At 36.8% G+C, this 27,361-nt stretch overlaps 1 protein-coding gene across 1 annotated transcript in view; it reads left to right on the top strand.

Annotated features, from left to right (window-relative positions):
- Nucleotides 1–27,361, top strand: part of YAP1 (Yes associated protein 1) — a 113,298-nt gene that overhangs the window by 33,718 nt on the left and 52,219 nt on the right. The window contains 1 exon segment of the mRNA XM_021062706.1: nt 19,600–19,715. Coding sequence (XP_020918365.1) covers nt 19,600–19,715 — 116 coding nt within the window.

Raw genomic sequence — 27,361 nt, forward strand, 5'->3', positions numbered from 1 at the left:
GGAAAAGAAAATATCATTAAGTGCTGAGGTAATTAAGAAGGTTTTATGAGACAAAGCAGACCTAAACAGGTTAACATTTGGAATTTTCCTCCCTGGTTTTATTGAGATATAATTGCATTGCAGCTTTGTGTAAGTTTAAGGTGTAAGCATAATGATTTGGCTTGACTATATTGTGGAATAATAACTTAGAATAAGTTTGCTTAATGTCCTTCATCTTGTAAAATAAAGGAAAAAGAAAAAGGGTTTTTTTCTTCATGAGAACTCTTAGGACTTGCTCTCCTAATGTTTGTATGTATCACAGAGCAGTATTAACTGTAGTCACCGTGTTGTACATTGTATCCCCTGTGCTTATTTACCTCATAACCAGAAGTCTATACCTTTGACCACCTTCATTCAGTTCCCCCTGCCCACACCCCCCAGCTCTGGTAACCACAAGTCTGATGTCATCTTCTTTGAGTTTGATGGGTTTTTGTTTTTCCTTAAGATTCTACGTATAAGTGAGATCATATAATATTTGTGTTTCTGCATCTGACTTGTTTCACTTAGCATTATGCCCTTAAGGTTCATCCATGTTGTTGGAAATGGCAGAATTTGCTCTTTTTTATGGCGGAATGATGTTCGTGTGTGAGTGTGTGTGTGTGTGTGTGTGTGTGTGTGTACACCACAACTGCTTTATCTCTTCACCCACCCATGGACACTTAGGTCATTTCCATGTTTCAGTTACTGTAAATAAAGCTGTTACGAATATGGGAGTACATATATCTTTTTGAGTTAGTGATTTTGTTTTCTTTGGATAAATACCCAGGAGTAGGATTGCTGGATCATATGGTAATTCTGTTTTAATTTTTTGAGGAGCTTCCTTAATGTTTTCCATAGTGGCTGCGCCAATTTACAATCCCACCAACAGTGCACAGGTCTCACTTTTCTTCACATCGTCTCCAGCATTTGTTATCTCTTGTCTTTTGATGCTAACCCTTCTCACAGGCATGAGATGGTATCTCATCATGGTTTTGATTTGCATTTCCCTCATGTAGCAGTTTTTTTGTTTTTTTGTTGTTTTTGTTTTTGTTTTTGTTTTTTTTGCTATTGAGTTGTAGAAGTTCCATGTATATTTTTGGATAGTAACCCCTTATCAGATAATATGTTTTGCAACTATTTTTTCCCATTCTATAGATATCTTTTCTTTTTGTTGATTGCTTCTTTTGCTGTACAGATTTGGGATCTATTATGCTGCTTAATGTTGATAGTTTTTGCAAGGCTTTTACATGGTTTTGGAGATTACTTGAACTAGCAGGGTTCTTCTGTTTATTTTAACTGTCCTTCCTCACTTTCCCCAACAATATGTTGCTTATTTGGGCATCTTTGATTATAGATAAAAAAGTCAGTTTTACCTTTTGTTTGCCATTTTCCTCCTCTGTTACATGAATGTGTTGGATTAAGTAGTTAAGATCTTAAGGAGCTCTTCTGAACAAATATTAGGTCTTCTACCTGCTGCTGCTTGGCTGATCACATTAAAAACTCTTGATACAAGTGTGTTTCTACTTTAATTTTTGCATCTGAAATGATTCATGAAATAGATTAAGAGCGTACTAATAAAACTAAACCCTCAGACCCTTAGATGTTTTCTCTGCCTTAATATTTATGGTGATATACTTTTTTTCCCATACTGCCTCACACTCTCATAGAGCTTTATAAATCTATAAGATTCCATGAATATCCTCTTTTGTTCCTTAAAACATTTATGAATGCATATTATAGATATAAAGTCCTAAGCCTTAATGAGCTTGTAGTCTAGTGGAGGTTGAAGAACATGTATGCATAATAACCCTCTGATCAGTGTAGTTGTAACTCTAAAGAAGTTCCCTTGAAGACAGGAGGGGGCAGTTAGATCTGTTAGGGGCTTTAATGGAGGTGGACAGGAGTTGACATTTGAGCCAGCTCAAAGCTTTTGACAGGAGAGGAGTGTGCGAGAAAAAGGAATTGAAGGCCAAGGGTATACTGTATATGCAGAGGAGATGTGAACTAGTAATTGATGTCTGAAATTTTCCTTTAGGTGCAAAGTGTTTTTTGTATTTTGAGAACTTGGTATTTTTCATATTTCATGTATTTCTTATTTTGAGAAAGAGTTTTCCTTTCCATTTGTGATTTTAATCATATCTCTACTTGGACTTCATCTTTATTGACTGAAGCATTCCAAATAGGCCTGGTCTGTTCCATCCCTTAAGCCGTTTTAATAGTTTGTCTTTGTCCAACAACTCCATTTTGTGAGTCTTGAGCAATAGTGACAAAAACTTTCCACAGTTTCACAGATATAAGTGATTCATAATATACTGGCAGATGTTATAGCTCACTTTACCATTTGACTGCTGCTCCTTTCCAGAGCTGTAGTGGACAAAATATTTTGTGAAAACTCTTATATAGAGGTGGTTTTTGTTTTTGTTTTTAAGAGACAAAGAAATAATCTTCATAATTCAGGTATTTCAGTCTTCTTACCTTAAAGTCCAGTAGTATGTTCTGATACTATGTTAAAGAATCAGTTATTTTCTATATGTACATTATATGTGAATTAGAAGTTTTAACAAAATGAGTTCCACAGATAACCAAATTAAATTCCTGCTTTGGGATCCTTTTTCAGTTACTGATTATTTTAGTTATTAAATAAGAGAATTTTAAAGATAATTTTAGTGAAACTCCCAAAAAGGTTGAATAGCCCCTTCCTTAATTTTTTAAATTCCTGGAGCTTGGATTTGTTCTCAGTAAGCTAGTGAATATTTAACATCCTAATCAGAGTAGAGCTAAGTGCATAGGAACTCTCAAAAACAAAACAAAAACCTGAAAACTTAAAAACCTATGAAGTTACTCTTCGGGCTATGTCTCGTAAAATTGAGGATCCAACCCAGTAGCGTGGTTCAGAGATTGAGGCAGTCCTTAAGTGATCATGTTACTTAGTGTTTACAGTATAACCTTTTTGTTAATTTCCTTTTAATGACCATGACTGTAACATTTTCTACCAATATCCATAAAAATCCTCTTCAAAAAGGTGTTAATATATTTCATAGTATAATTGAATTTCATAGTCATTTAACTTGAAAGGTTCAAAGAAGAAAAGAGTATTTTCACTGACAGGATCACATTTCAATTGCAGCCTAGAAAAACCTAGTTGAATCATAGTTTTCTGTCTGAACAAATGTTCTTATTGTGGTAAACTAGGCAATTTACGAAGTGATTTTTTTTTTCTTCTTTTTAATGACCATAGCCCAGAGGAGACGGAAAGGAAACTTTTAATCTGTATTTATAATTTAGTGTTGGCACACTACTGAGTATTTTAGGTAAGCCATCTCTACCTAATAAGGTAAACCTGGTTTGGATGACTGTCCAGCATTTGTTTTCTTTAATTAAAAAAAAAAAAAAGTTAGCATGGCATGACCATACAAAGAGAACTTAGAGGTTGGAAGAAAAGTGAGTGACTACTTGGCCATGGATGAAAGAATTCTACTCCTCCTTGCCACATTTAAAATGCACAGGCCTGGAAGTTCCCATGGAGGCTCAGTGGGTTATGAACCTGACTAGTATCTATGGGGGTGGGGTTCCATCACTGATTGCTCAGTGAGTTAAGGATCCCTAGTTGCCGTGGACTGTGGTGTAGGTCACAGACGTATCTCAGATCCTGTGTTGCTGTGACTGTGGTGTAGGCCAGCAGCTACAGCTCTGATTCAGCCCTTAGCCTAGGAATTTCCGTATGGCACAAGCGTGGCCCTAAAAAGCAAAAAAAAAAAAAAAAAAAAACCCAAAAAACAAACAAACAAACAACCACAGGCTTGGAAAACCACGTTATTAATATCTGTAATAGTCCTATGTATAGATTTTATTTATTTATTTATATTGTTACCAATAACCTTAATTTAGCTAAGTGGTTCTATCACTCCAGTCAAGATAATTTTTTCAAGTGTTGCCATCAGATATTAATTTATTTACTTTAAAAGTGATTACATGGATAAAATACTTGGTTTTCATACAGTAGGTTTGCAAAAAGTGAAGTATTGGTTATTATTTAATGGAGCCCTATCATGTATCACAGCTACTGAAAGTGAGGTCCAGAAAAGATGAGTAACTTGATTGAGGTTGGTACCTTAAGTCTCAAGTTAAGGAAATAAATATAGCACCTTTCCATCAGTGTCCTGCTTCCTCTTCTGAGAAACTCCTTGTGGAACCCCTGATGGCATTACTAAATTTCAAAGTACCTAAGCAACTAGCATCCCTCAAAGTGCCATCAAACTATTAAATAATTGAAACATCAAATAAAAAAGGTTTTATATACCATATTTAATGAAATACAGTTAAGATTAAATAAGACTGTTTATTGTGCATTTGTATAGAAACCATCTCTAATTGTTCAGTGTGCATTTTATCTAGTCATTCTAAAAATGCAGTATAGAGTTTAACTGTTAAAAATGTTGGGGTCCCTTCCCCAGTTATTTTGCTAATTTTAGTAAGAATCTTTTTAGATGATTGAAAACCTACATTGTTATCAAACTATTGTTTAAAGTTGTGATTAGGGAGTTCCTGTCATGGCTCAGTGGTTAACAAATCCTACTCTGAACTATGAGGTTGCAGGTTCGATCCCTGGTCTTGCTGAGTGGGTTAAGGATCCCGTGTTGCTTGGCTCTGGCATAGGCTGGCGGCTACAGCTCTGATTAGACCTCCAGCCTGGGAACCTACATATGCCATGGGTGAGGCCCTAGAAAAGGCAAAAAGACAAAAAAACAAAAAACCAAAAACCCCAAAAAACCCTTGTGATTAAAAGGAAAAATATATATAAGAATTTTTAAAAAAATGTAAGACTCTTTAATTGTATTATTTTCATCAAAATGGTAGTGGTAGGTGTGCTGGTGTTTATGTTAAAAGTAGGGGAGTTCCCATTGTGGTGCAGCGGAAATGAATCTGACTAGGAACCATGAGGTTGTGGGTTCGATTCCAGGCCTCACTCAGTAGTTAAGGATCCAGCGTTGTCATGGGCTGTGGGTGTAGGTTGCAGACTTGGCTCGGATCCTATGTTGCTGTGGCTGGGGCATAGGCTAGCACTTGCAGCTCCCATTTGACCCTTAGCCTGGGAACTTCCATGTGCCACAGGTGTAGCCCTTAAAAAAAAGTAGGGCTATTTGCCTACTTTGTTTAGAAGTGTTTATTACAGATTGTCTTGACTGCCTTCCTGGTGATCTACCATTTAGGAAATATTTTCTAGGCTGTTAGACTCATGTTAATATTTTGGGTGGCTTAAGCCCTGTTGTGTTGATAATAGTTGAAAACTTGAATGTAGCCATAAATATGCAAAGAATATGATTCCAGGTTTGTATCTTAATGTGATTTCCTCACGGTAGACCCATGAGCCAACAGACTGAACAGATCCTTATTTGGAAGCCAACTGGTGTCTGATGAGACACAGAAGGCTGATTATAGCTTTGTTTGACTGCCTAAACCTGTCTCCCCTGGTCCCTGGTTGAGGGCCTCAGGCCTAAGTCATGTCATGGCAGATGAAGTCGGAGTTGGTACTCAACACATTCATTTCCTTACTCTTCACAGTTTTTTGTTTGTTTGTTTGTTTTCTTTTTTTCCTACCCCTAGACTGACAGCTATAAAATGAAAGGGTAATACTGCCAAGGTTTTTAACATGTATAAGAAAGTTCACTTCTTTTTGACATCTGACATGTAGTAGTTGCATTTAAAGCAGTATTTCCTGAGGAATATCGCAGTAAGCATAACTGTGGAATGTGAGAAAATCATCAACCATCTTTAGAAGAGATTATATTTCTTATCTAGTGCCTCTGGATAAATAAATGTCTTATTATTGTATATAAGGATCTCAATTTATGAAAGACTATGTAAAAATATTAGATAAATTATTCTCCAGTATTACTGTGCTTAAAAGTACTGAGGAGCTAATGACTCTTCCAGGTAATTGTGATGTAAGTGGTTTCAGGACCACATTTTGAATAATGTTTATAGATTTTCTGTGTCTTAATATTTCTTAGAGCTTTCTTAAAAAATTTTTTTGGTCTGGAGTTTGTGTCGTGGTGCAGTGGAGAACGAATCCGACTAGGAACCATGAGGTTGCGGGTTAAGGATCTGGCATTGCTGTGAGCTGTGGTATAGGTCACAGATGCAGCTCGGATCCCTCGTGGCTGTGGCTGTGGTGTAGGCTGGCAGCTACAGCTCCGATTAGACCCCCGGCCTGGGAACCTCCATATGCCGAGGGACGCAGCCCTAGAAAAGGCAAAAGACAAAAAAAAAAAAAAAATTTTTTTTTTGGTCATAGTTCTGCCATTCAGCCACTTCGGTTTTCCTTTTCTTTTTTTTTCCCTCAAAAGATAACACTTAGGGAAGAATCTAGGTACACCTCATAGTTGAGAATCAGGAGACTTGAATTCTGGTCTTGTTCTGTTAACAAGATTTTGAGCCTCAATTCAAACTGTGATGACATCTGTCATTTTTTGTAACCTGAAATAAGGCCAAACACTTATTTTGAACTTTTGCAGAGAATGTTCTCAGACATTATTGAAAGAATGTTGCTGAGCCTAACTAAGATAGAAGCCATCTGGGACCAAGATTGAGAGAACTGTGTGTGTTTTCAAGAAGCCTCTACTAGAACTTTGGCTGTTTATTCTCCTAACTGCTCCATCCCATCCCTTCCTTAGGGAAGGATATTTCTAAGGGGAGATGTATATAAGCATGTCAGTCCTATATGGAACCATGGTTAAGTTGTGTTTAAATTGATTTCATACTTGTGAGCAAATATTAATTTTATTCAACCTAAGGCTATAGGGTCAGATTGCAGTGTAGTTATATAGTTTGTAGTGTGGAATATAATCAGTTGTCGCATTTGCTTTTACGTGTTTCTGCCCATACTTGTTTATAACTTTAACCCATTTTTAATAGCCTTTAGTGATTGTCCAGTTGTTTAAATTTCAATATGGGTATTGATTTCCAGTAATATAAAAATATGCTATCACAGAGGAAGTATGTAAGTTTTCTCATCCTTATCAAAAAATTATAGTATGTGCATATCTCTGAACTTTTGAGGGTTCTAAAAATAGTCTATGGTAGACATATAGGAATATAAAAAGCATATGGTTGTGGCTTAGGAAATGTAGCTCATAGAAGGATTAGCTTGAACAATGTATCATTGTTTCTAGGGTCAATTAAGCGTGTAGGTTTAGCCAGCTTGGGAACAGCCTCTAGCATGTGACTCTATAAATAACACTTGCACAACAAACACAGGCTTGATAAGTGAGCAATAAATCTGGGCTGACTGCCCACTCTTCTAAATTTTAGAACCAGTTCTGCCATCATAGTATTTTGAGGGCCTGACAGAAGTAACAGAAGTTTTAAAAATTAAAATGTTTTTCACATCTATTTTGTGTTTCTGGCTGTCTAGTTTTTTTCTTATTTTTGTTGTTTCCTAAAAGTCAGCTTTTCTTGATAAAAAGAATTTTTAGTTTGGTCACCTGGCTTCTAGTTCGATACTTAGGGTTTTGTGGTCTTACGTATACTTAGTACAAAGTATAAATTTTCTCACTTTCTTTAGGAGTGGTGGTGATTTGGTTGCCCAGATGTCTATAACCATAAGAGCAGAACATCTTTCTATCTTTTCATCTTTGTTTGCCTTTATTAGGAAGAATTAGGAATTTCTAACAATTCTCACAATGTAGTTGAATTACAAGCCCACACAACAAAAGATAAGTTCACAGAGATGAATTTTTAACAAGGACCTGTCTAAGCAGATCTTTATTGCCCCCCAAAAATTTCTTTAATTTTGGTTTTTCTCTATTGCAGCACAGTGAGGACGGTCTAAAGGGTGTGTTAGGAGATTAAGCTTTTGCTAGATGTGATTTTTTTTTTTTTTTTTTTTTTTTTGTTTGGTCTTTTTAGGGCCGCACCTGTGGCATATGGAGGTTCCCAGGCTAGGGGTCAAATTGGAACTGCCACTGGCCTACACCACAGTCACAGCAACTCAGGATCTGAGCCGCATCTTCAACCTACACCACAGCTCACAGCAACGCTGGATCCTTAACCCACTGAGTTAAGGCCAGGGATCGAACCCAAGTCCTCACGGATGCTAGTTGCGTTCGTTAACCACCGAGCCACGACGGGAACTCCTTGTTAGATGTGATTTCTAAAAGTTTCTATTTGTTGTTAAATTCTTATGACCAATTCGTGCCATCTGATGCCTCAGAATCTTGGTGGAGTTGAAAAGAACCAGTTAGCTAGCTGTGCACAGGCAAAAACAATTTAGGACTATACTGCTAGGATTTTGTGCAAAGTAAATTTTATGGTTTAGAAGAAAAGCATTTTCAGAAGTGGATTATGAAAAGGGAATAAACCACACATATGATATAGTTAGACTTAAGTTTATGACAATTTCATTTTACTAGTACTAGTTCTAGATTTTAACCAAGATTGCAGCATTTAACAAATTGGGAGTCGTTACACTTAACATGTTATGTTGAAATACTGGTGTTTATTTTTCACTACTTTGAGTTTGGGGCAGGATTTTGTCTTTAGTCTCAAGATTTAGCTAATTTATTCATTACTCACAAACGTGCCATGCCCTACATGTCAGTGGACCCCTTTAGGATTTAGGTCATAGTATTATTCCATGGTTAAAAAATAACCCAGTTGATTAAATTTTCAGTTCATCTGACAAGTTACTGAGCCTTATGCAGAGCACTGTGTTAATGTATGAAACATAGAAAGGAGGAGAGAGTGAGATTGTTTACCCTCCAGATATTTCATGACCTGATGGCAAGGACATTTTAGATGTTGTAGACTTCAGCTATAAAAGTGCTCTCTCTCAGAGTTCCCTATGTGGTGTAGTGAGTTAAGGATCCAGCATTGGCACAGCTGCGGCTCAGATTCAGTCCCTGGCCTAGAAACTTCCATGTGACATGCTGGGGTGCTGCCAAAAAAAAGCTCTTTATTTGTAGTTTATGGTCTCTTCATAGAGTGTTTCTTACCCGTTTCAGTCCCATCAGCCTGTTTTATTAATTTTTTTTAATTTAACTCATTTTATTTTCTCCCAGCTTTTATAGCTCGTTTTTTGTTTGTTTGTTTGTTTGTTTTTTGTCTTTTTGCTTTTTCTTTTATTTATTTATTTATTTTTTTGTTTTCCCTCGTCTTTTTTTTTTTTTTTTTTTTTTTTTTGTCTTTTTGTCTTTTTGCTATTTCTTGGGCCGCTTCCGCGGCATATGGAGGTTCCCAGGCTAGGGGTCGAATCAGAGCTGAAGCCGCTGGCCTACACCACGGCCACAGCAACCCGGGATCCAAGCTGCGTCTGTGACCTACACCACAGGTCACGGCAACGCTGGAGCCTTAACCCCCTGAGCAAGGCCAGGGATCGAACCCACAACCTCATGGTTCCTAGTCAGATTCATTAACCACTGAGCCATGACGGGAACTCCCCATCAGCCTGTTTTAGTAAGAAATATTTCAGAAAGAGTTTATCATCCTAAAATGAAATTCATTTGTAACATAATCTAACTATATACATAACTTTAAAAAGTCAACATTGTATTAGAATTATGCAATATGGAGGAGAAATAATTTATAATAAAATAAATGTATCTTAATATGTAAATGCTTGTGCATTCCTACATTAGAAGCTGTAATCAAGTAGTCAGGTGCCTGCATCTATACCTATAATTGCCATGAACGTGACAGGTTTTTGTTGTTGTTGTTGTTGTTTTCTTTTTAGGGTTGCACCTTTAGCATATGGAAGTTCCCAGGCTAGGGGTTGAATCAGAGCTTCAGTTGCTGGCCTGCACTACAGCCACAGCAAGGCAGGATCTGAGCTGCATCTGTGACCTACACCACAGCTGTGGCAGCTCGGAAACCTTTGACCCACTGAGCAAGACCAGGGATCGAACCCACATCCTCACGGATATTAGCCAGGTTCTAAACCTCCTGAGCCACAACAGGGACTCTGACAACTTTGAATAAATGCCACATGTGTTGGATTGGTAATTAAAATACCAAGGGGGCATTGCTATTGATAATGTGATTATCCAAAAAGAATAAACTATTAACAGATTTCCAAACAAAACAGTCAATTGATTGCCTTCCAGAAAAATTTTGTATATAACTAAAATTGTGCAAAACATATTTTGTCTCTAAAGTAGAGTTTTAAATAAAATTTGGCTTTTTGCCCACATGAATGTCTGGCGTGGCATTCAGAAGCTGTGGAAGACTATCTACTGTATTGCATCCAGTGCCCTCTCCCCCATTAAATGTTTGTAGGACTGTGGTAAACAAAAATGCCTCTCTCTTCCCATTCCTAAATTGCGAACTGTTGCTCTAAATAAAAATACTTTAGTATGGATACCAAACCAGGTTTTGAAATGATGCAGCTTTTTGTTTTGTTTGTTTTTAATGAAGAGTAAAGCATAAAGGAGTAAACTACCACCATTGTAGTCAGTGGTACAATACAGTGAGAAAGCTGCTTCCCTGTGATGAAAGTGGTAGTTTACTGTGGTATAATCAGTGGCTGGTGGATTTCAGTGTACCCTTATGCAGTAATGATGCAAATTAAACTTTGAATTTTTACCACAGGATTTTGGTTTTGCTTTCTTTAAGTCTGATATCTAAACCATGTAGTTCTTCATATACACAAAAATTTGCCCGTCAGGCATTAGTCATCCTTAAAACGGTGTAGGTGGTTAAGTCCCAAAGTAGTGTCTAAGGCAGTGTTTCTAAAACTTCAGAATGCATACAGATCTATGGATCTTGTTAAACTGTAGATTCTTAATCGATGGGTCAAATGGAGCCTGAGAGTCTGCATTTTTAACAAGCTTCCACCTAGGTTTTATCAATGCTGCTGGCTCAAGGCCCACACTCTTTTTTTTTTTTTTTTGTCTTTTTGTCTTTTTTTGTCTTTTTGCTGCTGCTGTTGTTGTTGCTATTTCTTGGGCCGCTCCTGCGGCATATGGAGGTTCCCAGGCTAGGGGTTGCATCGGAGCTGTAGCCACCGGCCTACGCCAGAGCCACAGCAACGCGGGATCCGAGCCGCGTCTGCAACCTACACCACAGCTCACGGCAACGCCGGATCGTTAACCCACTGAGCAAGGGCAGGGACCGAACCCGCAACCTCATGGTTCCTAGTCGGATTCGTTAACCACTGCGCCACGACGGGAACTCCAAGGCCCACACTCTTAAGGAGCCAGGAGTGTAAGGCATTTGTTAGTTACCCATTCCTTAAGGTGTGTAAACTCTTAGCAGTATAATGTTAATCACTAAAATTATCTTACTAAACTGCATTAGCTTAATTCTCTAGTACTTTCACTAATGAGTGGCATAGAGTTAACCCTAAATTCTGAGGATAGAGATAAGGAAATTGTCAGTATTTTTCTATCACTGTAATATCCATTTCCCATTATGTTGCTCATTATCCCTTAAGGGTTATGAATTTAGTATCTGATAGATGAAACATTATAATTAAGAATTTGAAGAGCACCTTAGAATTTGTTGGGATGGGCTTTGCCTGTTTCTTAAGAAATGTTGCTTTCTCTTTGCCTTGGTTTACATTGATAGAGTTGACCATCTAAGGCTTAAATTAAAAAAAATTATTTTCAACAGTGAATATTTTAAGAAATTTCATTATGTGAATAAGATTGTTCCTTTTTTGCCTTTTGTTTGGCTTTTTAAGGCCACACCTGTGACATATGGAGATTCCCAGGCTAGGGGTCAAATCGGAGCTGTAGCTGCTGGCCTACACCACAGCCACAGCAACACCGGATCCTTAACCCACTGAGCAAGGCCAGGGATCGAACCTGCATCCTCATGGATGCTAGTCAAGATTCGTTAACCGGTGAGTCACAACAGGAACTCCTGAGATTGTTCTTTTACTCCCATATTATTTTGCTTCTCTTCCCCTAGGAGGGAGTATGTCTGTAGTTGTATGGTTTCTTTTCAAGTTCATTCTTACTCTAAGCTGCTTACCCAGTGCAGGTTGACCCAATGGTCCAGAAACATTCTGTTTCTTGCCCTGAAACCTGTATTGTCTACCTGTTACATCTCTTCATCACCCTATCAGGGGAAACCAACTCTGTTTCAGAGCTCTTAACTGCCCTGATGCTGTCATTCTTACTTAACTGAAGTCATCTCATTCTTAAACATCTTTTGACTTAGCCTGTCTACCATGAAGTTTTCCTATTTTAAATACTATTGGAGTAGCACCAGAATGAAGTCAGGAAACATATTAAGGGCCTTTTGTGTACCAGGAGCCATAATACTAGTTGCTTTTGTATATGCTATTGAATGTAACCCTCAAAACCCTGTGAAGTAAGTAAATAAATCAGTCCTATTTTATTGAAGATGATAAAGTGACCTGCCTGTACAACCCAGTTTATCATTGGCAAATTTGAGACTAGGATTCGAATCCATGTCTGCCTTACTCTTCTTACTATTGTATAGAGGAGACCTCTGAAAGGAAGGATCTGGGTCTTGAAAAATTAGGTAGAAATTAAGTGTTTTGTAGGCTTGTTGGGGAAAAGATCACCTGAGGAGAAATAGTAGTCTCAAGAAGTGTGGCAGATATTTCAAAAGGATCAGAAATTTATATTAAGCTTATATAATGGTTGATTATATAGTGTTGATAACATTTGATTTGCATAAAGGATTTTTTTTTTTTAAGTAACGCTAGATAAGCTCTTTTTCCATGACCCCTTCCAAAATGGTTTCACTGCTCTCTTAAAACATTTGTTTATGTGCCATTGTGACACACTCTGTTGAAGTAAATTGTAGGGAGAGTTCCTTACATTAGATTGTCAGGAATGACTTGATAGGAGTCTGAAAACCTACACTTTCTTAGGAGTTTAGGTATTACAAATAACAAGAAAACAATCACTAGATAGGGAAGCGCCTTGCAAGTTATTGTATCTGTATCTTAAGTTATACCAGTGCCAGGAATCTTATTTCTAAAGTAAGGAAAAATTTTATTCTGCTAGAGCAGCAAATTATCATATTAGAAAATACTTTCCTACTTACAGACCCCAGTAAGATAAAGTGAAAAGAACACTGAGCTGAAAGCTAAAAGACATTTATTTTAATCCTGGCTATGTTGCTTACCAGCAGTGTAACGGAAGGCCAGTTACTCAGTTTTCCTGAGCCTCTGTGTCCTCAGTTACGGGAGGTTTATTCTGAGAAGTGAATGAAAATTACTGTGATAGGTTTACATTCTTAGGTAGCAAAGTCTTGACTCTACCCATCTCTGCTTCTTACCATTCCAACACCAAATTCTCCTATCTCTTTTCATTGTCTGCTGTCATTGGCTCCTTGAAAGAGCCACATAGTCCTAAGAGTAGTCAACAGAAGTTGCCAACTGTTTCCTGGACAGTGAACCTGGGATTTCAATATGGAGGCAGCACCTGTATCTCATAATGTGAGAAAGTATCTGTAGGCTGTTTCTCTGACCTTTGGTGTCTATGTGTGTATCCATAGATCCCAGGAAAATTTTTTTTTTTTTTAATCATTAGTTCTTTCTAAAAGTCCTGAGAACTTCTCTCAGTAATCATACTCCCTTTGTATTTGAGTGGGAAAGATGTGGAGGAGTGTGATCCTGGGTCTTTAGTCTACTGAGTGTTGTTGCAGAGGAGATGTTTGTCTCCTTGTACTTAATTATTGAAAGGATTGGAGGAGGAGAGATGATGACGTAGCGATCAGGCTTAAGAAATCTAAACAACACCCAAAATACTCTTGCAGCATAAGAGGAAGTCCAATAGAGTAGAAAGAATGCTGATTTTTGCATTAATTATTTCTGAGTTTAAATCCCATTTCTGTTGCATACTGGTCAGCTGTCCTTGGGTATGTCACTTAATAAATTGTGGAAAGTGATTATATTGTTCAGGCTTTGTGAAAGAGTCCTGAGGCAATAGCACAGTATCATCTTCCCCATTGAACACTGGTCCCGGGGTGATGAGATCTTTGGGTCTCTCTACGATAGCTGCAGGCAGCATTTTGTGTACTTATGGTTTTCCCAGTAATTTGAAGATGTGACAGTAATATTGTTACAGTTTATAAGGGTCCAATCTCTTATGTTCCGTGCCAGTGGTTGAGTTTCATTAAGGTTTACATTTCACAAGAGGATATAAAGCTCTTCAAATATTTCTATATACTGTAGCCTCAATTAACTTTTGTGGGATTATGCAAAAAGTCATTTTACTGATTCACTTTTGGTTTTTGCCCCTTTTTTGGTTCTCTCTGCATTTTGCCAAGTCATCCATAAGTAAGACCAAATTCTTGAGTATAAAATAAATGAGACAAAAGCCAATAGGAGAGGTAGCTCTGTATGCACAGGAGGAGCTGCTGTCGTGGAGTTTGATCAAAGTACAGCTGCTTATGTTTTGTTTCATCAGTCCAAACTTTGACAAGTTCACTGTTTCCCAGCCTTAGCTGCTCTAGAGTAAGATCATGGGGTTTATCTTGGTGATAAATCCACTTGCCTTTTCTGTTCCAAAGTAATAGCAAAGAATAATTTATTTACATATCTTGAGGGGGCTGGAGAATTTCACACTTAATATTTTCCTGTAGTAAGTTCAGAAGCTAGACTATTCTTAGAAACAAGATAAACTAAATTATTTTCTATGTTATGTATGACCACTCATATTTTTAATGCTGAAAATACTGATTTATGAGTTGTCCTTAATTACCTCTCCTTGGTTTGTATATTTTGATTCTGTTATTTATAATTTGATGTTTTTGAGAATCTGTAGTTCCGAAAGTGAAAATTCTTTTCAACTCTTTCTCATATTAGCATTTATGTGAACTCTTAATCACCTGCATTCTTAAATAATGCACACTGCTTTCATATTCAGTTTATATATTTATTGAGCCCTATCATGTACCAGGCACTCCCAGGTACACCTTCTTTGAGAAGCTTATACTCTTCAAGTAGTAACAAATTGTGTTTTGTAATATTCTGGCATCTTTTAGTGAGTCTTCAATACCATGCCTTTTGATTCTGCTCACTCTTTAGTATTTTGTATTTATGCAATATTTTTATAATTCAATGTATACTACAAAATTTACATTTTAATGATATTTTCCTTTTGACATAGATGTCTAGTACAGAAACTGTTTTCAACATTCCCGAATACCAGATGCAGTCCTGTGTGTACTGAATATGTGACTCTATGTCAGTCCCTTAATTTTTTGTTTGCATAGTGGGGGTACCAATACTGCAAGCCTTGTTTAATCTTCTTAACTCTCTTGATAGGAGAGTAGAAATCATCACACCAGGATGTGCTCAGCTTTCACCAACCATTGAAATTAATTGCTTCTGCGCTATCCTTTCCTTCTCATCCTCTAATGGATCCTCAGTGATCCCTTAGCACATCTTCAGTGATTCTGTTTCCATTCTTTTTTTTTTTTTTTTTTGGTCTTCGTAGGACCACACCCAAGGCATATGGAAGTTCCCAGGCTAGGGGTTAAAATGGAGATGTAGCTGCCAGCTTACACCTCAGCCACAGTCGTGGCAACTTGCACAAATATCCGAGTTACATCTGCCACCTGCAGTGTAGCTCACGGCAACGCCAGATTCTCAACCCCACTGAGTGAGGCCAGGGATCGAACCCACATCCTCATGGGTACTAGTCGGATTCTTAACCTACTGAGCTGTAATAGGAATTCTCCATTCACATTTAAACACTTTTCTTCTATATTCATCCATTTGGTTTTTGTTTTCCTCCCTGTACACAAATAAATTTGTCTGCTTTCTTACCTCCTACTTAACTATTCCCTCATCATGCTGCTGAAGCTGCTTTTGCCAGTGTCACCAGTAATCTCCGTATTGCTATTTCTAGTGGGCCCATAATCCTTACCTGCAATTACATTTTTGGAAAAGAAGGTATGATAAAGTCAGTAAGGCTATAAGGACTTTGGGAGAAAATTTGATGTTCTTAGGGCAAAAAGAAAAAAATGATCTTACTAATTAATTTATAAGTATTTATCAAGCAGTCTTTTAATTATTGAAGATACAGTAACTAATAAAATGGTTAAAAGTTCCTTTTCTCCTGGAGCTTGTTAGTTGAAGGAAATAGACAAAACAGGTAAATTACATGTCAGGTAATGATAAAGGGCTATCAAAAATAAAGACAGGAAAGTAGAAGTTTAAATAGGGTGAACTTCTGTAGTTCCCCGTCATGGCACAGCGGAAACAAATCCAACTAGGAACCGTGAGGTTCCCGGGTTCAATCCCTCACCTCGCTCAGTGGGTTAAGGATCGTTGTTGAAGCGAGCTGTGGTGTAGGTTGCAGACGCGGCTCAGATCTGGCGTTGTTGTGGCTGTGTTGTAGGCCGGTGGCAACAACTCCAGTTAGACCCCTAGCCTGGGAACCTCCATATCCACAGGTGTGGTCCTAAAAAGACAGAAAAGACCAAAAAAAAAAAAAAAAATAGGGTGGACTTTAGATGACGTGGCTGGGGAAGGCCTCACTAAGAATAAGACAGTTGAGTAAAGACCAGAAGAAGATGAGGGAAGGTACTTATGAGTGGGCCTGGCAAACTGTTTATTTAATCTTAGCAAAAATACTTCTTTGTCATATGGAATATTTTTATAAAGATTCTTATTCTTAGGATAAAAAGGAGAATGCTATTTTGAGGACTACTGCTGCAGATTGACTTTTTAGGACAAAACAGTATTTTTCATGATTTAACTTTATAGAATAAGCAAAGACAAAAATCCAAAAGTTAATCTTACTGCACATTCCCTTTGGCATCTGCATGGTTACATGCTTTTATAGTTGGGACAATTTCAATAATGGCATCTTTATTCCTTAAATGTAGATCTTTTTTGAGTAAGTGAAAAACATTAGCTGAGATAACATAGGATAGGTCTCTAAACTAACTTACTGAGGTTCGACAGAACCCTTTTCAAGAGGGGAAATTCTAGCGTTTGCAAACATAGTAGCATTTCAGCAAAATAATTGCTCTTTTGAGAGAAGTAAAACTATGCATTCTCTGCATTATATTCAAAATCATAATTTAAAGAAAAAAGCTTTAAGAACAAATTTACTAATTGGCTCCAATATTTGGACCCCTAGGTAGTTATAAATGGATTAATATGTTGTATATAATTGTTTAGTTTTCAAAGAAACCCAACTGTTAGATCTTTAAAAAACCTTCAGCAGAATCCTGAACTTGCTTCCTCCCTCTTCTCTTTTACCAAACAAATATAAGGGATTTTAAGAAGTACTAGCGATAAGGAGTAGGCAGTGGCACACAATTTCATTGAAATTTAATAAGAGCCAGTAGTAATGAATCACTGGCCATTTTTCTTGGTTTCTTAACACTGTAATAGCTAATGAGAAACAGAAACATTTACATAAATTTTGATTGTCTTATAGATTTCAAGCTTCTTTCCAATAAATATGACTTATTAATTATCATGTGTATTGCTTGATATTTCTAAGCATGAGAAGCACTGTATATCTAGAAAACAATTGTATGGTTTAATTTGTTCAGTGGCTCACATGGAGTCTCAAAAAGGAAAGGGAACAAGCTCTCAATTGGGCTTGATAAGGACTTGATCTTTTGGAATGAGGTGTGTACATATCCAGACTTGAACAAAGTTTTACCTATATTTTCTGAGCAGTACTAGTGCAGCTGCTAAAAAAAGCATATATGACTGGTGGAAATTAAGGGCTGATGAGGTAACATTTGAGAGACTATATACTCTATTAAATAAATAAATATTTTCTGTTAGCATTTTTAGTAGTTCTACAATAGCCATGAATTGGCAGGTACCACTGTCATTCCCAAGTGTGCAAATCTTCCACATTTTTATCCCCCTATTTTCATCTTCTTTTTGCTTGCTTAGGAAAAAGAATTCTCCCATCTCTGGTAGATAATATTTAAGGTCCACTCTAGCCAGTCTGTGATCCTTTTTTTTTCTTACTGTGTTATTGATGAGATAGCATTCTAGTTCCATTTCAGGAAGGTTAATGACAGGGTATCATTTTCTTACTCTTTAAATGGGATGATTCAAGAAGAGAGAGATCGGAGCAAACAGCCGTACAAGGGAGTTCCCATCGTGGTGCAGTTCCGACTAGGAACCAGGAGGTTGTGGGTTTGATCCCTGGCCTCGTTCAGTGGGTTAAGGATCCGGCGTTGCCGTGAGCTGTGATGTGGGTCGCAGACGCAGCTCGGATCCCAAGTTGCTGTGGCTCTGGCATGGGCTGTTGGCTGCAGCTCCAATTCGACCCCTAGCCTGGGAACCTCCATATGCTGCGGGAATGGCCCAAGAAATGGCAAAAAGACCAAAAAAAAAAAAGAAAAAGACCATACAAAAATGATTTGAGTGTTTTTTTTAATAACTCTTAGTTCTGATGTCCTCCCTCACTCGTTTCAAAGATAATGATTTCATAATTGTCTTTCTAGGTTTTCTTGTTATTAAATAGTTCTGTAATTTTGTTTTCTAGAGAAAAACACTGTTAAAACATTTTGATTTGTATCCTTCTCATATGTTTTCAGTACACACACATACATATTTAAACAGCCTCATACTATATATACTATTTTAAAACCTTTAGAAAGCTGTATTATGAATATTTTTCTTGCTGTTAAATATTATTCTAAAACATTTTCAGTAGCTGCAATATAGTACATCAGATGTAACAATATTTATTCCCTATCATTAGATGTTATTAGTTGGCTTTCAAATTTTTGCTTTTATAAATTATACAGAAGAGATCTTTGCATGAATCACTTTCTCTGGCTATTTTTATTTCTTCAGGATAATATTTCAGGTAGTTTCATGGGTATAATATTTTTAGTTTTTGTTTCACTGAAACAATTACGTTTTGCTAAAAGAAGAAAGCTAATATTTATTGAATGCTTGTGTATTAGATGCTTTATGGTTTTATATTTCATAGAATTTTTAGCTGTTTTCATCCCTAGTTTAGTAAATGAAGATATCCATATGCATATAAAATGTTTTGCAGTTAACAGTATGTAGAAATGCTTAAATGTTTTATTTAACAAATAACAAAGGCCTTCAGTAGTCACCAGAGACAATGAAAATTTAGTTTGTAATCTTGTTTTGGCTTTGGAATATGTGTTATAAGACACTGTCATCTTTTTATGTTTTATTTGTTCAGTGTAAAGGGTTTTGGGTCTTAAAATTATATGTTAGTTTGCATTTATAGCTTTGGAGAAAAAAAGTGTACGGACTCATGAATTTTGGGTTTTGCTCATATGACTACTGTTATAGACGATTAATTTATAAATCACATTTCATCTTTAAATTAGAAGCAGATGATAATTGTTTACGAGGTGAAAATAGTTTCCCTTCATTTAAAATTCCAGACATAACTTTTTTAAATCTTGCACTTATAAGATCTAAGAAGTAAAAGTTGAGTGGTTGGAAAAAAGAAAAAAAAAAAAAAAAAGGTTGCAAAGGTAAGGGTGGGAGCAGTGAGGTGACCAGACTCTATACTTTTACAGAGCTAATTTAAAACCTTTTGCATTCATATATCTACCCTATTTTGGTAAGTCAGGTTGTTGTTTTTAGGGCCTCATACTTGTTATCTAAAGCAGTGGTTTGTTTTGTCTCAGTCACATAGATCAGACAACAACATGGCAGGACCCCAGGAAGGCCATGCTCTCTCAGATGAACGTTACGGCCCCCACCAGTCCACCAGTGCAGCAGAATATGATGAATTCGGCCTCAGGTGAGTGAGATGTTAAAATTAGAGCACGCCAAGTAATGCTCGTGCGGTGGCAAAACTTTCTGTGGAGAAGAGTACCTTTTCTTTTGAGGAAACTGGAGCATGGGTAATGATTATTTTCTGTCTACTTTCTTATGAGAAACTTAACTTTATTTCAAATAACCTGTTGTACTAAAGCCCTGTTTAATCATTAATACATGAGGTGGTTGGTAACTGAAAGCCAACAGTTTTTATAGTTTCAGTTCTGAAGTGAATATCTCAGATTCCTAGTTTGGCTAATTTTGACATGCTTCTGTTTTATTCTACTGCTTTCTTGTGTCTGGGATCTTAGAGTTGACGTTTCCCTCTTCCTTTTTTGCTCTGAATGGGAAGCCAAGCTATGGTGTTCTTAACCCACCTCTTAAAGTAGATGTTTGCTCTACCTTGAGAATAGCTGGAAGGTAGCAACTTATAAACACCAAAGCATCTTTCTTGGGTCTGGTATTTATCAAATTGTCACCTTTTTCACTGATGATAAACCTCAGTATAAATCTTTTTTTCTACCCCCTCTTTGGCATTTTACTTAAATCTACTCTTTTTCTCATCTATATAATGGGGAATAAAAATGCCCCTTACAGTAAATAGAGAAGAAGATATTATGTATAAATAATAAATATAAGGCTTTTATATTACAGTTCTGGTACAGGGTAGGCACTAAGTAAAGGATTAGTTCTTTTTTCCTTATGTCAGTTAGATACTGTCTGGCTTTTCTTTGTTTCATGGACCCAGGGCCATAGCTACCCATTATGCATCTTTGTGCATATTAGGAAAAGGTGCCCCTTCCTCTGGTAAGAGGCGACCTCATGCCTGGCATCAGAGATCGGAGCATTTGAGTTAGATTTCTGACCGTTCCTCTGCCCCCTACACGTTATCCCTTTTGCTGAGTGTCCTCTCTCAGGGCATAGATGATAAGAACAGTTCTTGGCAGCCCTTGTGGCCTTAATGGCTTTCTCCTTCACAGCCCATCCATCTTCCCTACTAAAAAAACTGATCAATGCATGACTATAGGAAGCTGCATTCTAGATTTTCTTGAGCAGCAGCCTTTGGAAAGGGACTGGTGGAGGTGGAGAGGATGGTACAATTCATTATCAAAAAGATTCTTTGACTAGGAAATAGGAAAGCTCACAGAACCTGAAACATCTTTCTGCCTCTAAAGGTAATGACAGTGTGTTAGAATGTTTCTGCTATTATATAACTCTATGTTCTTGCCTTTGGGGGGTTGAGCCCTTGAAAGAATTCAAGAATATGAAAATCAAGGCAAGGTTCATGACTGGGCTTTTCTTGTCATAAGTTTTCTTTATAAAAACTCTTGAAGAGTTCATATAATCTTCCATTTCAGCATTTTTTAATATGAATATATTATACTCAGAATGTTTTTTGTTTTTTAATTACTCAATGAACTTTATTACATTTACAGTTGTACAAGGACTGTCATAACCCAGAATGTTTTATTTATTTTTTATTTTTATTTTTTTATCTTTTATTTATATATATTTTTTTCTACTGTACAGCATGGCGACCCAATTACACTTAGATGTATATATTCTTTTTTCTCACATTACATGTTCCATCATAAGTGATAGAGTTTCCAGTGCTACACAGTAGGATCTCATTGCTAATCCATCCCAAAGGCAACACAGAATGTTTTATATGTGACATTTAAATTAAAATTTTTTCAAAGTTAAAAAATTATGCAAGCAGTTATTAGCTAATATTTTTACTTGACAACTATTTTTTAAATTATCAAATTTCCAAGTAAAAATTGTGAAAACTACTTTGTATTTGTAGTCCGAAGAAGATGATACACATTATTCATTTTGTCATAATCCATCTAAAACTGTACCTGGGGAATTAGTAACAAATGACTCATTAAGTTTTATTCTGGAAGATTAGGTGTTTTGCACCTAATGGTTATGATTCTTCGAGAACATTGGTTTGTCTATGTTGTTTGTGTTAAATTTTCTAATAGCAATAGTCCAAGGAAATGGGGAGAATTTGTATTACGTTTATATTTAAAATAAAAAATGTGGCTCATTGGGTTAAGAATTTGACTGTAGTGTCTCAGATTCAATCCCTGGGCAGGGAACTTCCATATGCCATGAGTGTGGCCATTAAAAAATTAAACAAAAATTTAAGTATCTACAAATTTATTTTTATGGATTTTAGGCTATTTGCGTATATTTTATTTCAGCTCTGTGTTTTGTAAAATAAGAAATGGGTTTTTATGTACCACACATGAATTAACAGACATGCTTATTGCTGTATTAATTAAAAAGGCAACTTTGGCAACAACAGCTTGAGTTAGAGTGGCAAGAAGCACTGGTTGTAATGGGTTAGTGATGGGGGAGATGTATGAAGAGGCTTAGAGAGTTGGAGGAGGACCTGAAATGGGAAAAGCCACTCCCAGAGAGACTTGAGCATGTTGAAATGGTGACAAAAGGTATTTAATAGTAATAAGCCCTGTTAATATGCCAGGCTTTCTGCTGAAGTCATTTTGTACTATCTCACTTAATTCCCATAATGATCATTTAAGTTAGTGCTATTATTAGTCTCACTTCACGTCTGAGAAAACTTGAGTGACTCCTGAAATTACACAACTTTTAAGTGGTGGAAGCCAGAATTCAGACTTTGGTAATAAGGCTCCAGAGCCCATGCTCTTAATCTTCAGGTGAACTCGGTTAAGTGACAGCTGTTTCTCAGAGAAAGCAGAGGGGATAGGACCTCTCAATGCCCTGGAGGAGCTTTTTTCTTTTTTCTTTCTTCTTCTTCTTCTTTTTTTTTTTTTGTCGCACCTATAGCAAATGAAGTTCCTAGGCCAGGAGTCAAATCCTACACCACAGCTGTAATAACACTGAATCCTTAACTAACTTCACTGGGCTGAGAATTGAACCCGTGCCACCCAGGGACAGCACTGGATACCTAACCCCCTATGCCACAGCGAGAACCCCTGGAGGCACTATTTTAAAATACTAGTAGCTATAATGGAGAACTACTTCCACAGAAGGTGGTGGGTGTAGGGATGATGTTTGCTTAAGGAGGCTTTGTAGCGAATAAAATACACACTGTATCTTAAAGAGGACACTAGAGGTCATTGTCTTTACTGGGACAGTCAAACAGTATAATGAGTTAAAAGGAAGAGAGGTGTGGTGAAACCAAAAAGCCACCTTCTTTTATTTTTTTTTAAATTTTTTTATTTTTTGGTCTTTTTTTGCCTTTGCTAGGGCCGCTCCCGCGGCATATGGAGGTTCCCAGGCTGGGGTCTGATTGGAGCTGTAGCCACCAGTCTATGCCAGAGCCACAGCGACGCAGGATCTGAGCCGTGTCTGCAACCTACACCACAGCTCATGGCAACGCCAGATGCTTAACCCATTGAGCAAGGCCAGGGATCAAACCCACAGCCTCATGGTTCCTAGTCAGATTTGTTAACCACTGTGCCACGACAGGAACTCCCACCTTTTTTTTTTTTTTAAACCAAAACCAAAAGCTGATCCTGAGAAAGGAAAGGAGTCAGCAGAAGTTTTTAAAGGTGTTAAGTTGATATGAAAATTCTCAGATTGGGACAGATTTTAAGTTTGGATTATTCTGAATTTTGTCGCAAGTATAAATGAGGGCTTAACCGGCAAATCAAGTGTTGAGGCTATTGATAACGTTTGTATAGTGCATACCTCTTTTTACTCTGAATTACATGTACTCCACTGTAGTTTTTCATTTCTTCCATTTCAGTGGACATTTAAAAATAAATAGACTTCTACGTGGTGTTAAACTGCTTTGGAGTGAGTGTCATGGGAACTGTAATTTTGGTATACCTCATATTCATGTAAAGTTATAGCTATAACGTCATTTTAATAAGGTTTCGACCTAGGAACGTCTTCTCCTTCTGGAGCAAACCCGTGGTGCTTGGTGGCTGTGCATTCCCCATTGACGTACCCCACATGGTTTCTCAAATAGCTTTAAGAGAAATGATCTTATCTTAGCCGAGGATTTCTCCTTGAGAAAAGCAGCAAAAGTGATGTTCCTCTGTGCAAAATAGTCTTTTGAGTTTTTAGAGCCTGGAGACAGCAAAGATTGTGAGGGTATGTAAATAAATTTTGAGGGTTTACTGTAACAAGCAGCAAATCTGTTTCCAGTTAAGCAGGGTATCTACAGACAGTTTTCACCCTGAAGGGAATGCCTTCTGAACCTCCTAATCTGAAGCCTTTAGATAAAAGAGAAAGCTACACAACTCTTTTGAAGCACCTTACTGGGTTTAAAAACATTTTTTATCATCAGTTATTTTAACAAGAACTTTTCAGTGTTGATCTTTTTTAAAAAAGACCTCTCCTTATTCAGATATTTGAATTCATGTTTGTGCTGTTCTAATTATTTCTTTTTCTTTTGTCTTTTTAAGCGTGTACCTGAGGCATGTGGAGGTTCCCAGGCTAGGGGTCAAATCAAAACTGTAGCCACCGGCCTACACCACAGCAATGCCAAATACGAGCCACATCTGCAACCTATGCTGCAGCTTGTGGCAACGCTAGACCTTAACCCACTGAGTGAGGCCACGGATACACCTGCATCCTCATGGATGCTAGATGGTTTCTTGCTGAGCCCACAACAGGAACTCCTGTTCTAATTATTTCTAATCAGGCCAATTTCTTTAAAATAGTGTATGTCCTCTAGACTCCTGAATTTTCTGCATAATTATTTTTGTCTTTTTTTTTCTTCTCTTTTGCTTTCTGCATAGTTGAATGATATTTTAAGATTTTCTCCAGTTCTAAGATTTTATGAAATCCTGTTTCTTTCCCTCAGTCTAGTTTGGTTTAGCATAAATGATTAGTTTACTTTTGTTTTTTTACAAGTCCTTTTTCAAAGTATGAGGTTGAAATGATGACTTTCATTGCTAGAGACTGGAGATATTTCATTTGTAACTGGCCAGCTTTCTAAATATATATAAGTAATTGATAAGTTACTTAAAGTGACACCTGGAAAGAGTTCTAGAGGCAAGGCTTGATTCTTTGAAGTTTAACTTATATTCTTTATCTGTCCATTTAATTGGTAAGACGCAGTGAACTTTGCAAAAGGAATTCGAAATGTGAGGAAAAGGAAATTTGAATAATTCAGTAAGAAAATGGTTCTGTTTTACTTTATGTGGAAATATATACACATATAAAAGTATATACGAACCCTATTCTATTAAGTGACTTAATGATTGCCCTTTACAAGTTATGTTAAATTTATTTTGCTTTATAGCATTTTAGTAACTTTTTGGTGCATGCTTGGGATCTGTATAAAATAGTTCTTCTGCATACTAATAGTTGGGTAAACATTAATGATTTTTGTTTTAGACATTAGAAAATAAGGACTTGGGAAAAGAAAAGTGGTAATTCTTTAAATAATCAGTTCTATCTATATGAAGATGTCAAATTTTTTAGTAATAGCTTGTTAAGAATGACCTATAAGATCGCTGTATCTTAAAATGGTAAAGCCAAGAAAATATACTCTGTGATAACCTAGAAATAGCTTGATGCCAAAGGACTGGTGACTGTTTAGGACCATTACAGATGACATATGCTTTGGGAGCTCCCTGATGGCCCAGCAGTTAAGGATCTGGTGTTGTCACTGCTTTGGCTCTCGTCACTGCTGAAGTGCAAGTTCCATCCCTGGCCGGGGAACTTCCTCATGCCAGGGGCACAGCCCCCAACCCTACCCCCCAAAAAGTGTTGATTTAAATTATGGAGAATCAACAAATCCTTTTCTCTGCTTTTTAAATATTTATTTTTTTATTTTTATTTTTTTGCCACTCCCACAACACATGGAAGTTCCTGAGCCAGGGATCAAACCCATGCCCCAGCAGCAGCCCAAGCCACTGCAGTGACAAATCAGATCCTTAACCTAGTCACATCAGATTTTGTGCCAAAATCTACCTTTGGTAACAGTCCAAAGTCAGATGTTGTTACAGGTACATTTTATTTATTTATTTATGTATTTTATAATTTTTATTTTTTCCACTATAGCCGGTTTATAGTGTTCTGTCAATTTTTTACTGTACAGCAAGGTGACCAGTCACACATACATATATACCTTCTTTTTTTCTCTCATTATCATGCTGCATCATACGTGATAGATACAGTTCCCAGTGCTATGCGGCAGGATCTCAATGCTTTTCCATTCCAAAGGCAATAGTTTGCATCTATTAACCCCAAATTCCCAATCTATCCCACTTCCTCCCCCCCCAGGCAACCACAAGCCTGTCCTCCATGTCCATGACTTTCTTTTCATCACAGGTACATTTTAAGGGATTCATTATTTTCATATTTTAAAGTTAGATATTTATTTAACTAATGCCCAGATCTATCGATGCAGCACTTTAAGATTTCCCCATCATGAAAACCTGCATAGAATTCCTAGGAAATATCTCAAGATGGGTGGAGAACATGCCCTCTTGATCGTGAAAGATGATCTATGTTAGAGGAATTTGCTAAACACCTTCACTGCAGTGGGGGAAATGTTCAAAAGCAAGCAAAGTGGGTAATACAGAGCTGCCTTGATATTTGCCTGCAGTATTACTGCTGCTTTGTGTAATCTATGCCAGAGGATAAAAGACCAGATGGGAAAGAGAGATTGTTAACAAGAAAAATATGACATAGAACAGATGTGAAATGTAGAAATAACAGGTAAAAAAGTTGATAATAAGGTTTTTAAACTTTACGGAGCACAGATAAGGTAAAGATGTGTGAGAAGTTGCAGAGCTGACTACAAGTTTTAGGAGTTGATAATTCCTACTTCTAAGTTCTTTTCGCCTTTGGAGAGAACTGAGAAGGAACTTAGAATAGGAGTTAAGGTCAGGGGCTCTGGGGTCAAGTGGACATGGGTTTGAATCCCAGCTCTTTCACTTAGCTGCCGATGAGATCTTGGATATGTTACTGTATCTACTCTCTTCACTTGGAAATGGGAGTGACAGTAATTACAGTAACACTGAATTTATAGGGCTGTCGTGAAGATTAAATGACTCAATCTTTTATTTGTTATTTTAACCAATAGACTAACTTAGAAGATTAAGATAAAATATTGTTAAAGAATATGTAAAGGAAAAAATTTGATACATATCATTGCCACCAGCTTTCTTCATAAAATAAGTTATTAGTGGCATTTAAAATATAAGTGTCCGTGTTCAACTTTTCTCTAGTGATTATTTGTAGAATTTTTCAAACTTTGCTCAGCTTTGGGAAGAAAAGATGAGAAAGAGATTAAATTATTTACATTTAAAAACCAAATAAATGCCTGTTTTATTTCTTCTCTTGATAAGTGTTAGAATATTATTTTTGTCTTTCCACTGATTTCTAAATCCTTCTGGATACTCTGTTGCTGCAATAATTTTATGACTCATAGGAGGAATATTTGTGTGAAAGATGAAGATGCTAATTCTTTAAAAATGATATCCCTAGACTACCATATATAGGCAGCTATCGGTGAAATGAAAAAAATGCAACAACAACAGACAAGAGTTTTCTAAAATTATTTCTTTAGATGTCAGTAAGGTAAAGAGGTGATAAAACTTTAGGTTAAAAATTTAACTAAAGGTCATTGCATTATTTGAACATTTCTGAAGTCTAAATGAGCTTATAGAAAGC

This window comes from Sus scrofa, chromosome 9, assembly GCF_000003025.6.
Source record: "Sus scrofa isolate TJ Tabasco breed Duroc chromosome 9, Sscrofa11.1, whole genome shotgun sequence".
Lineage (NCBI taxonomy): Eukaryota > Metazoa > Chordata > Mammalia > Artiodactyla > Suidae > Sus > Sus scrofa.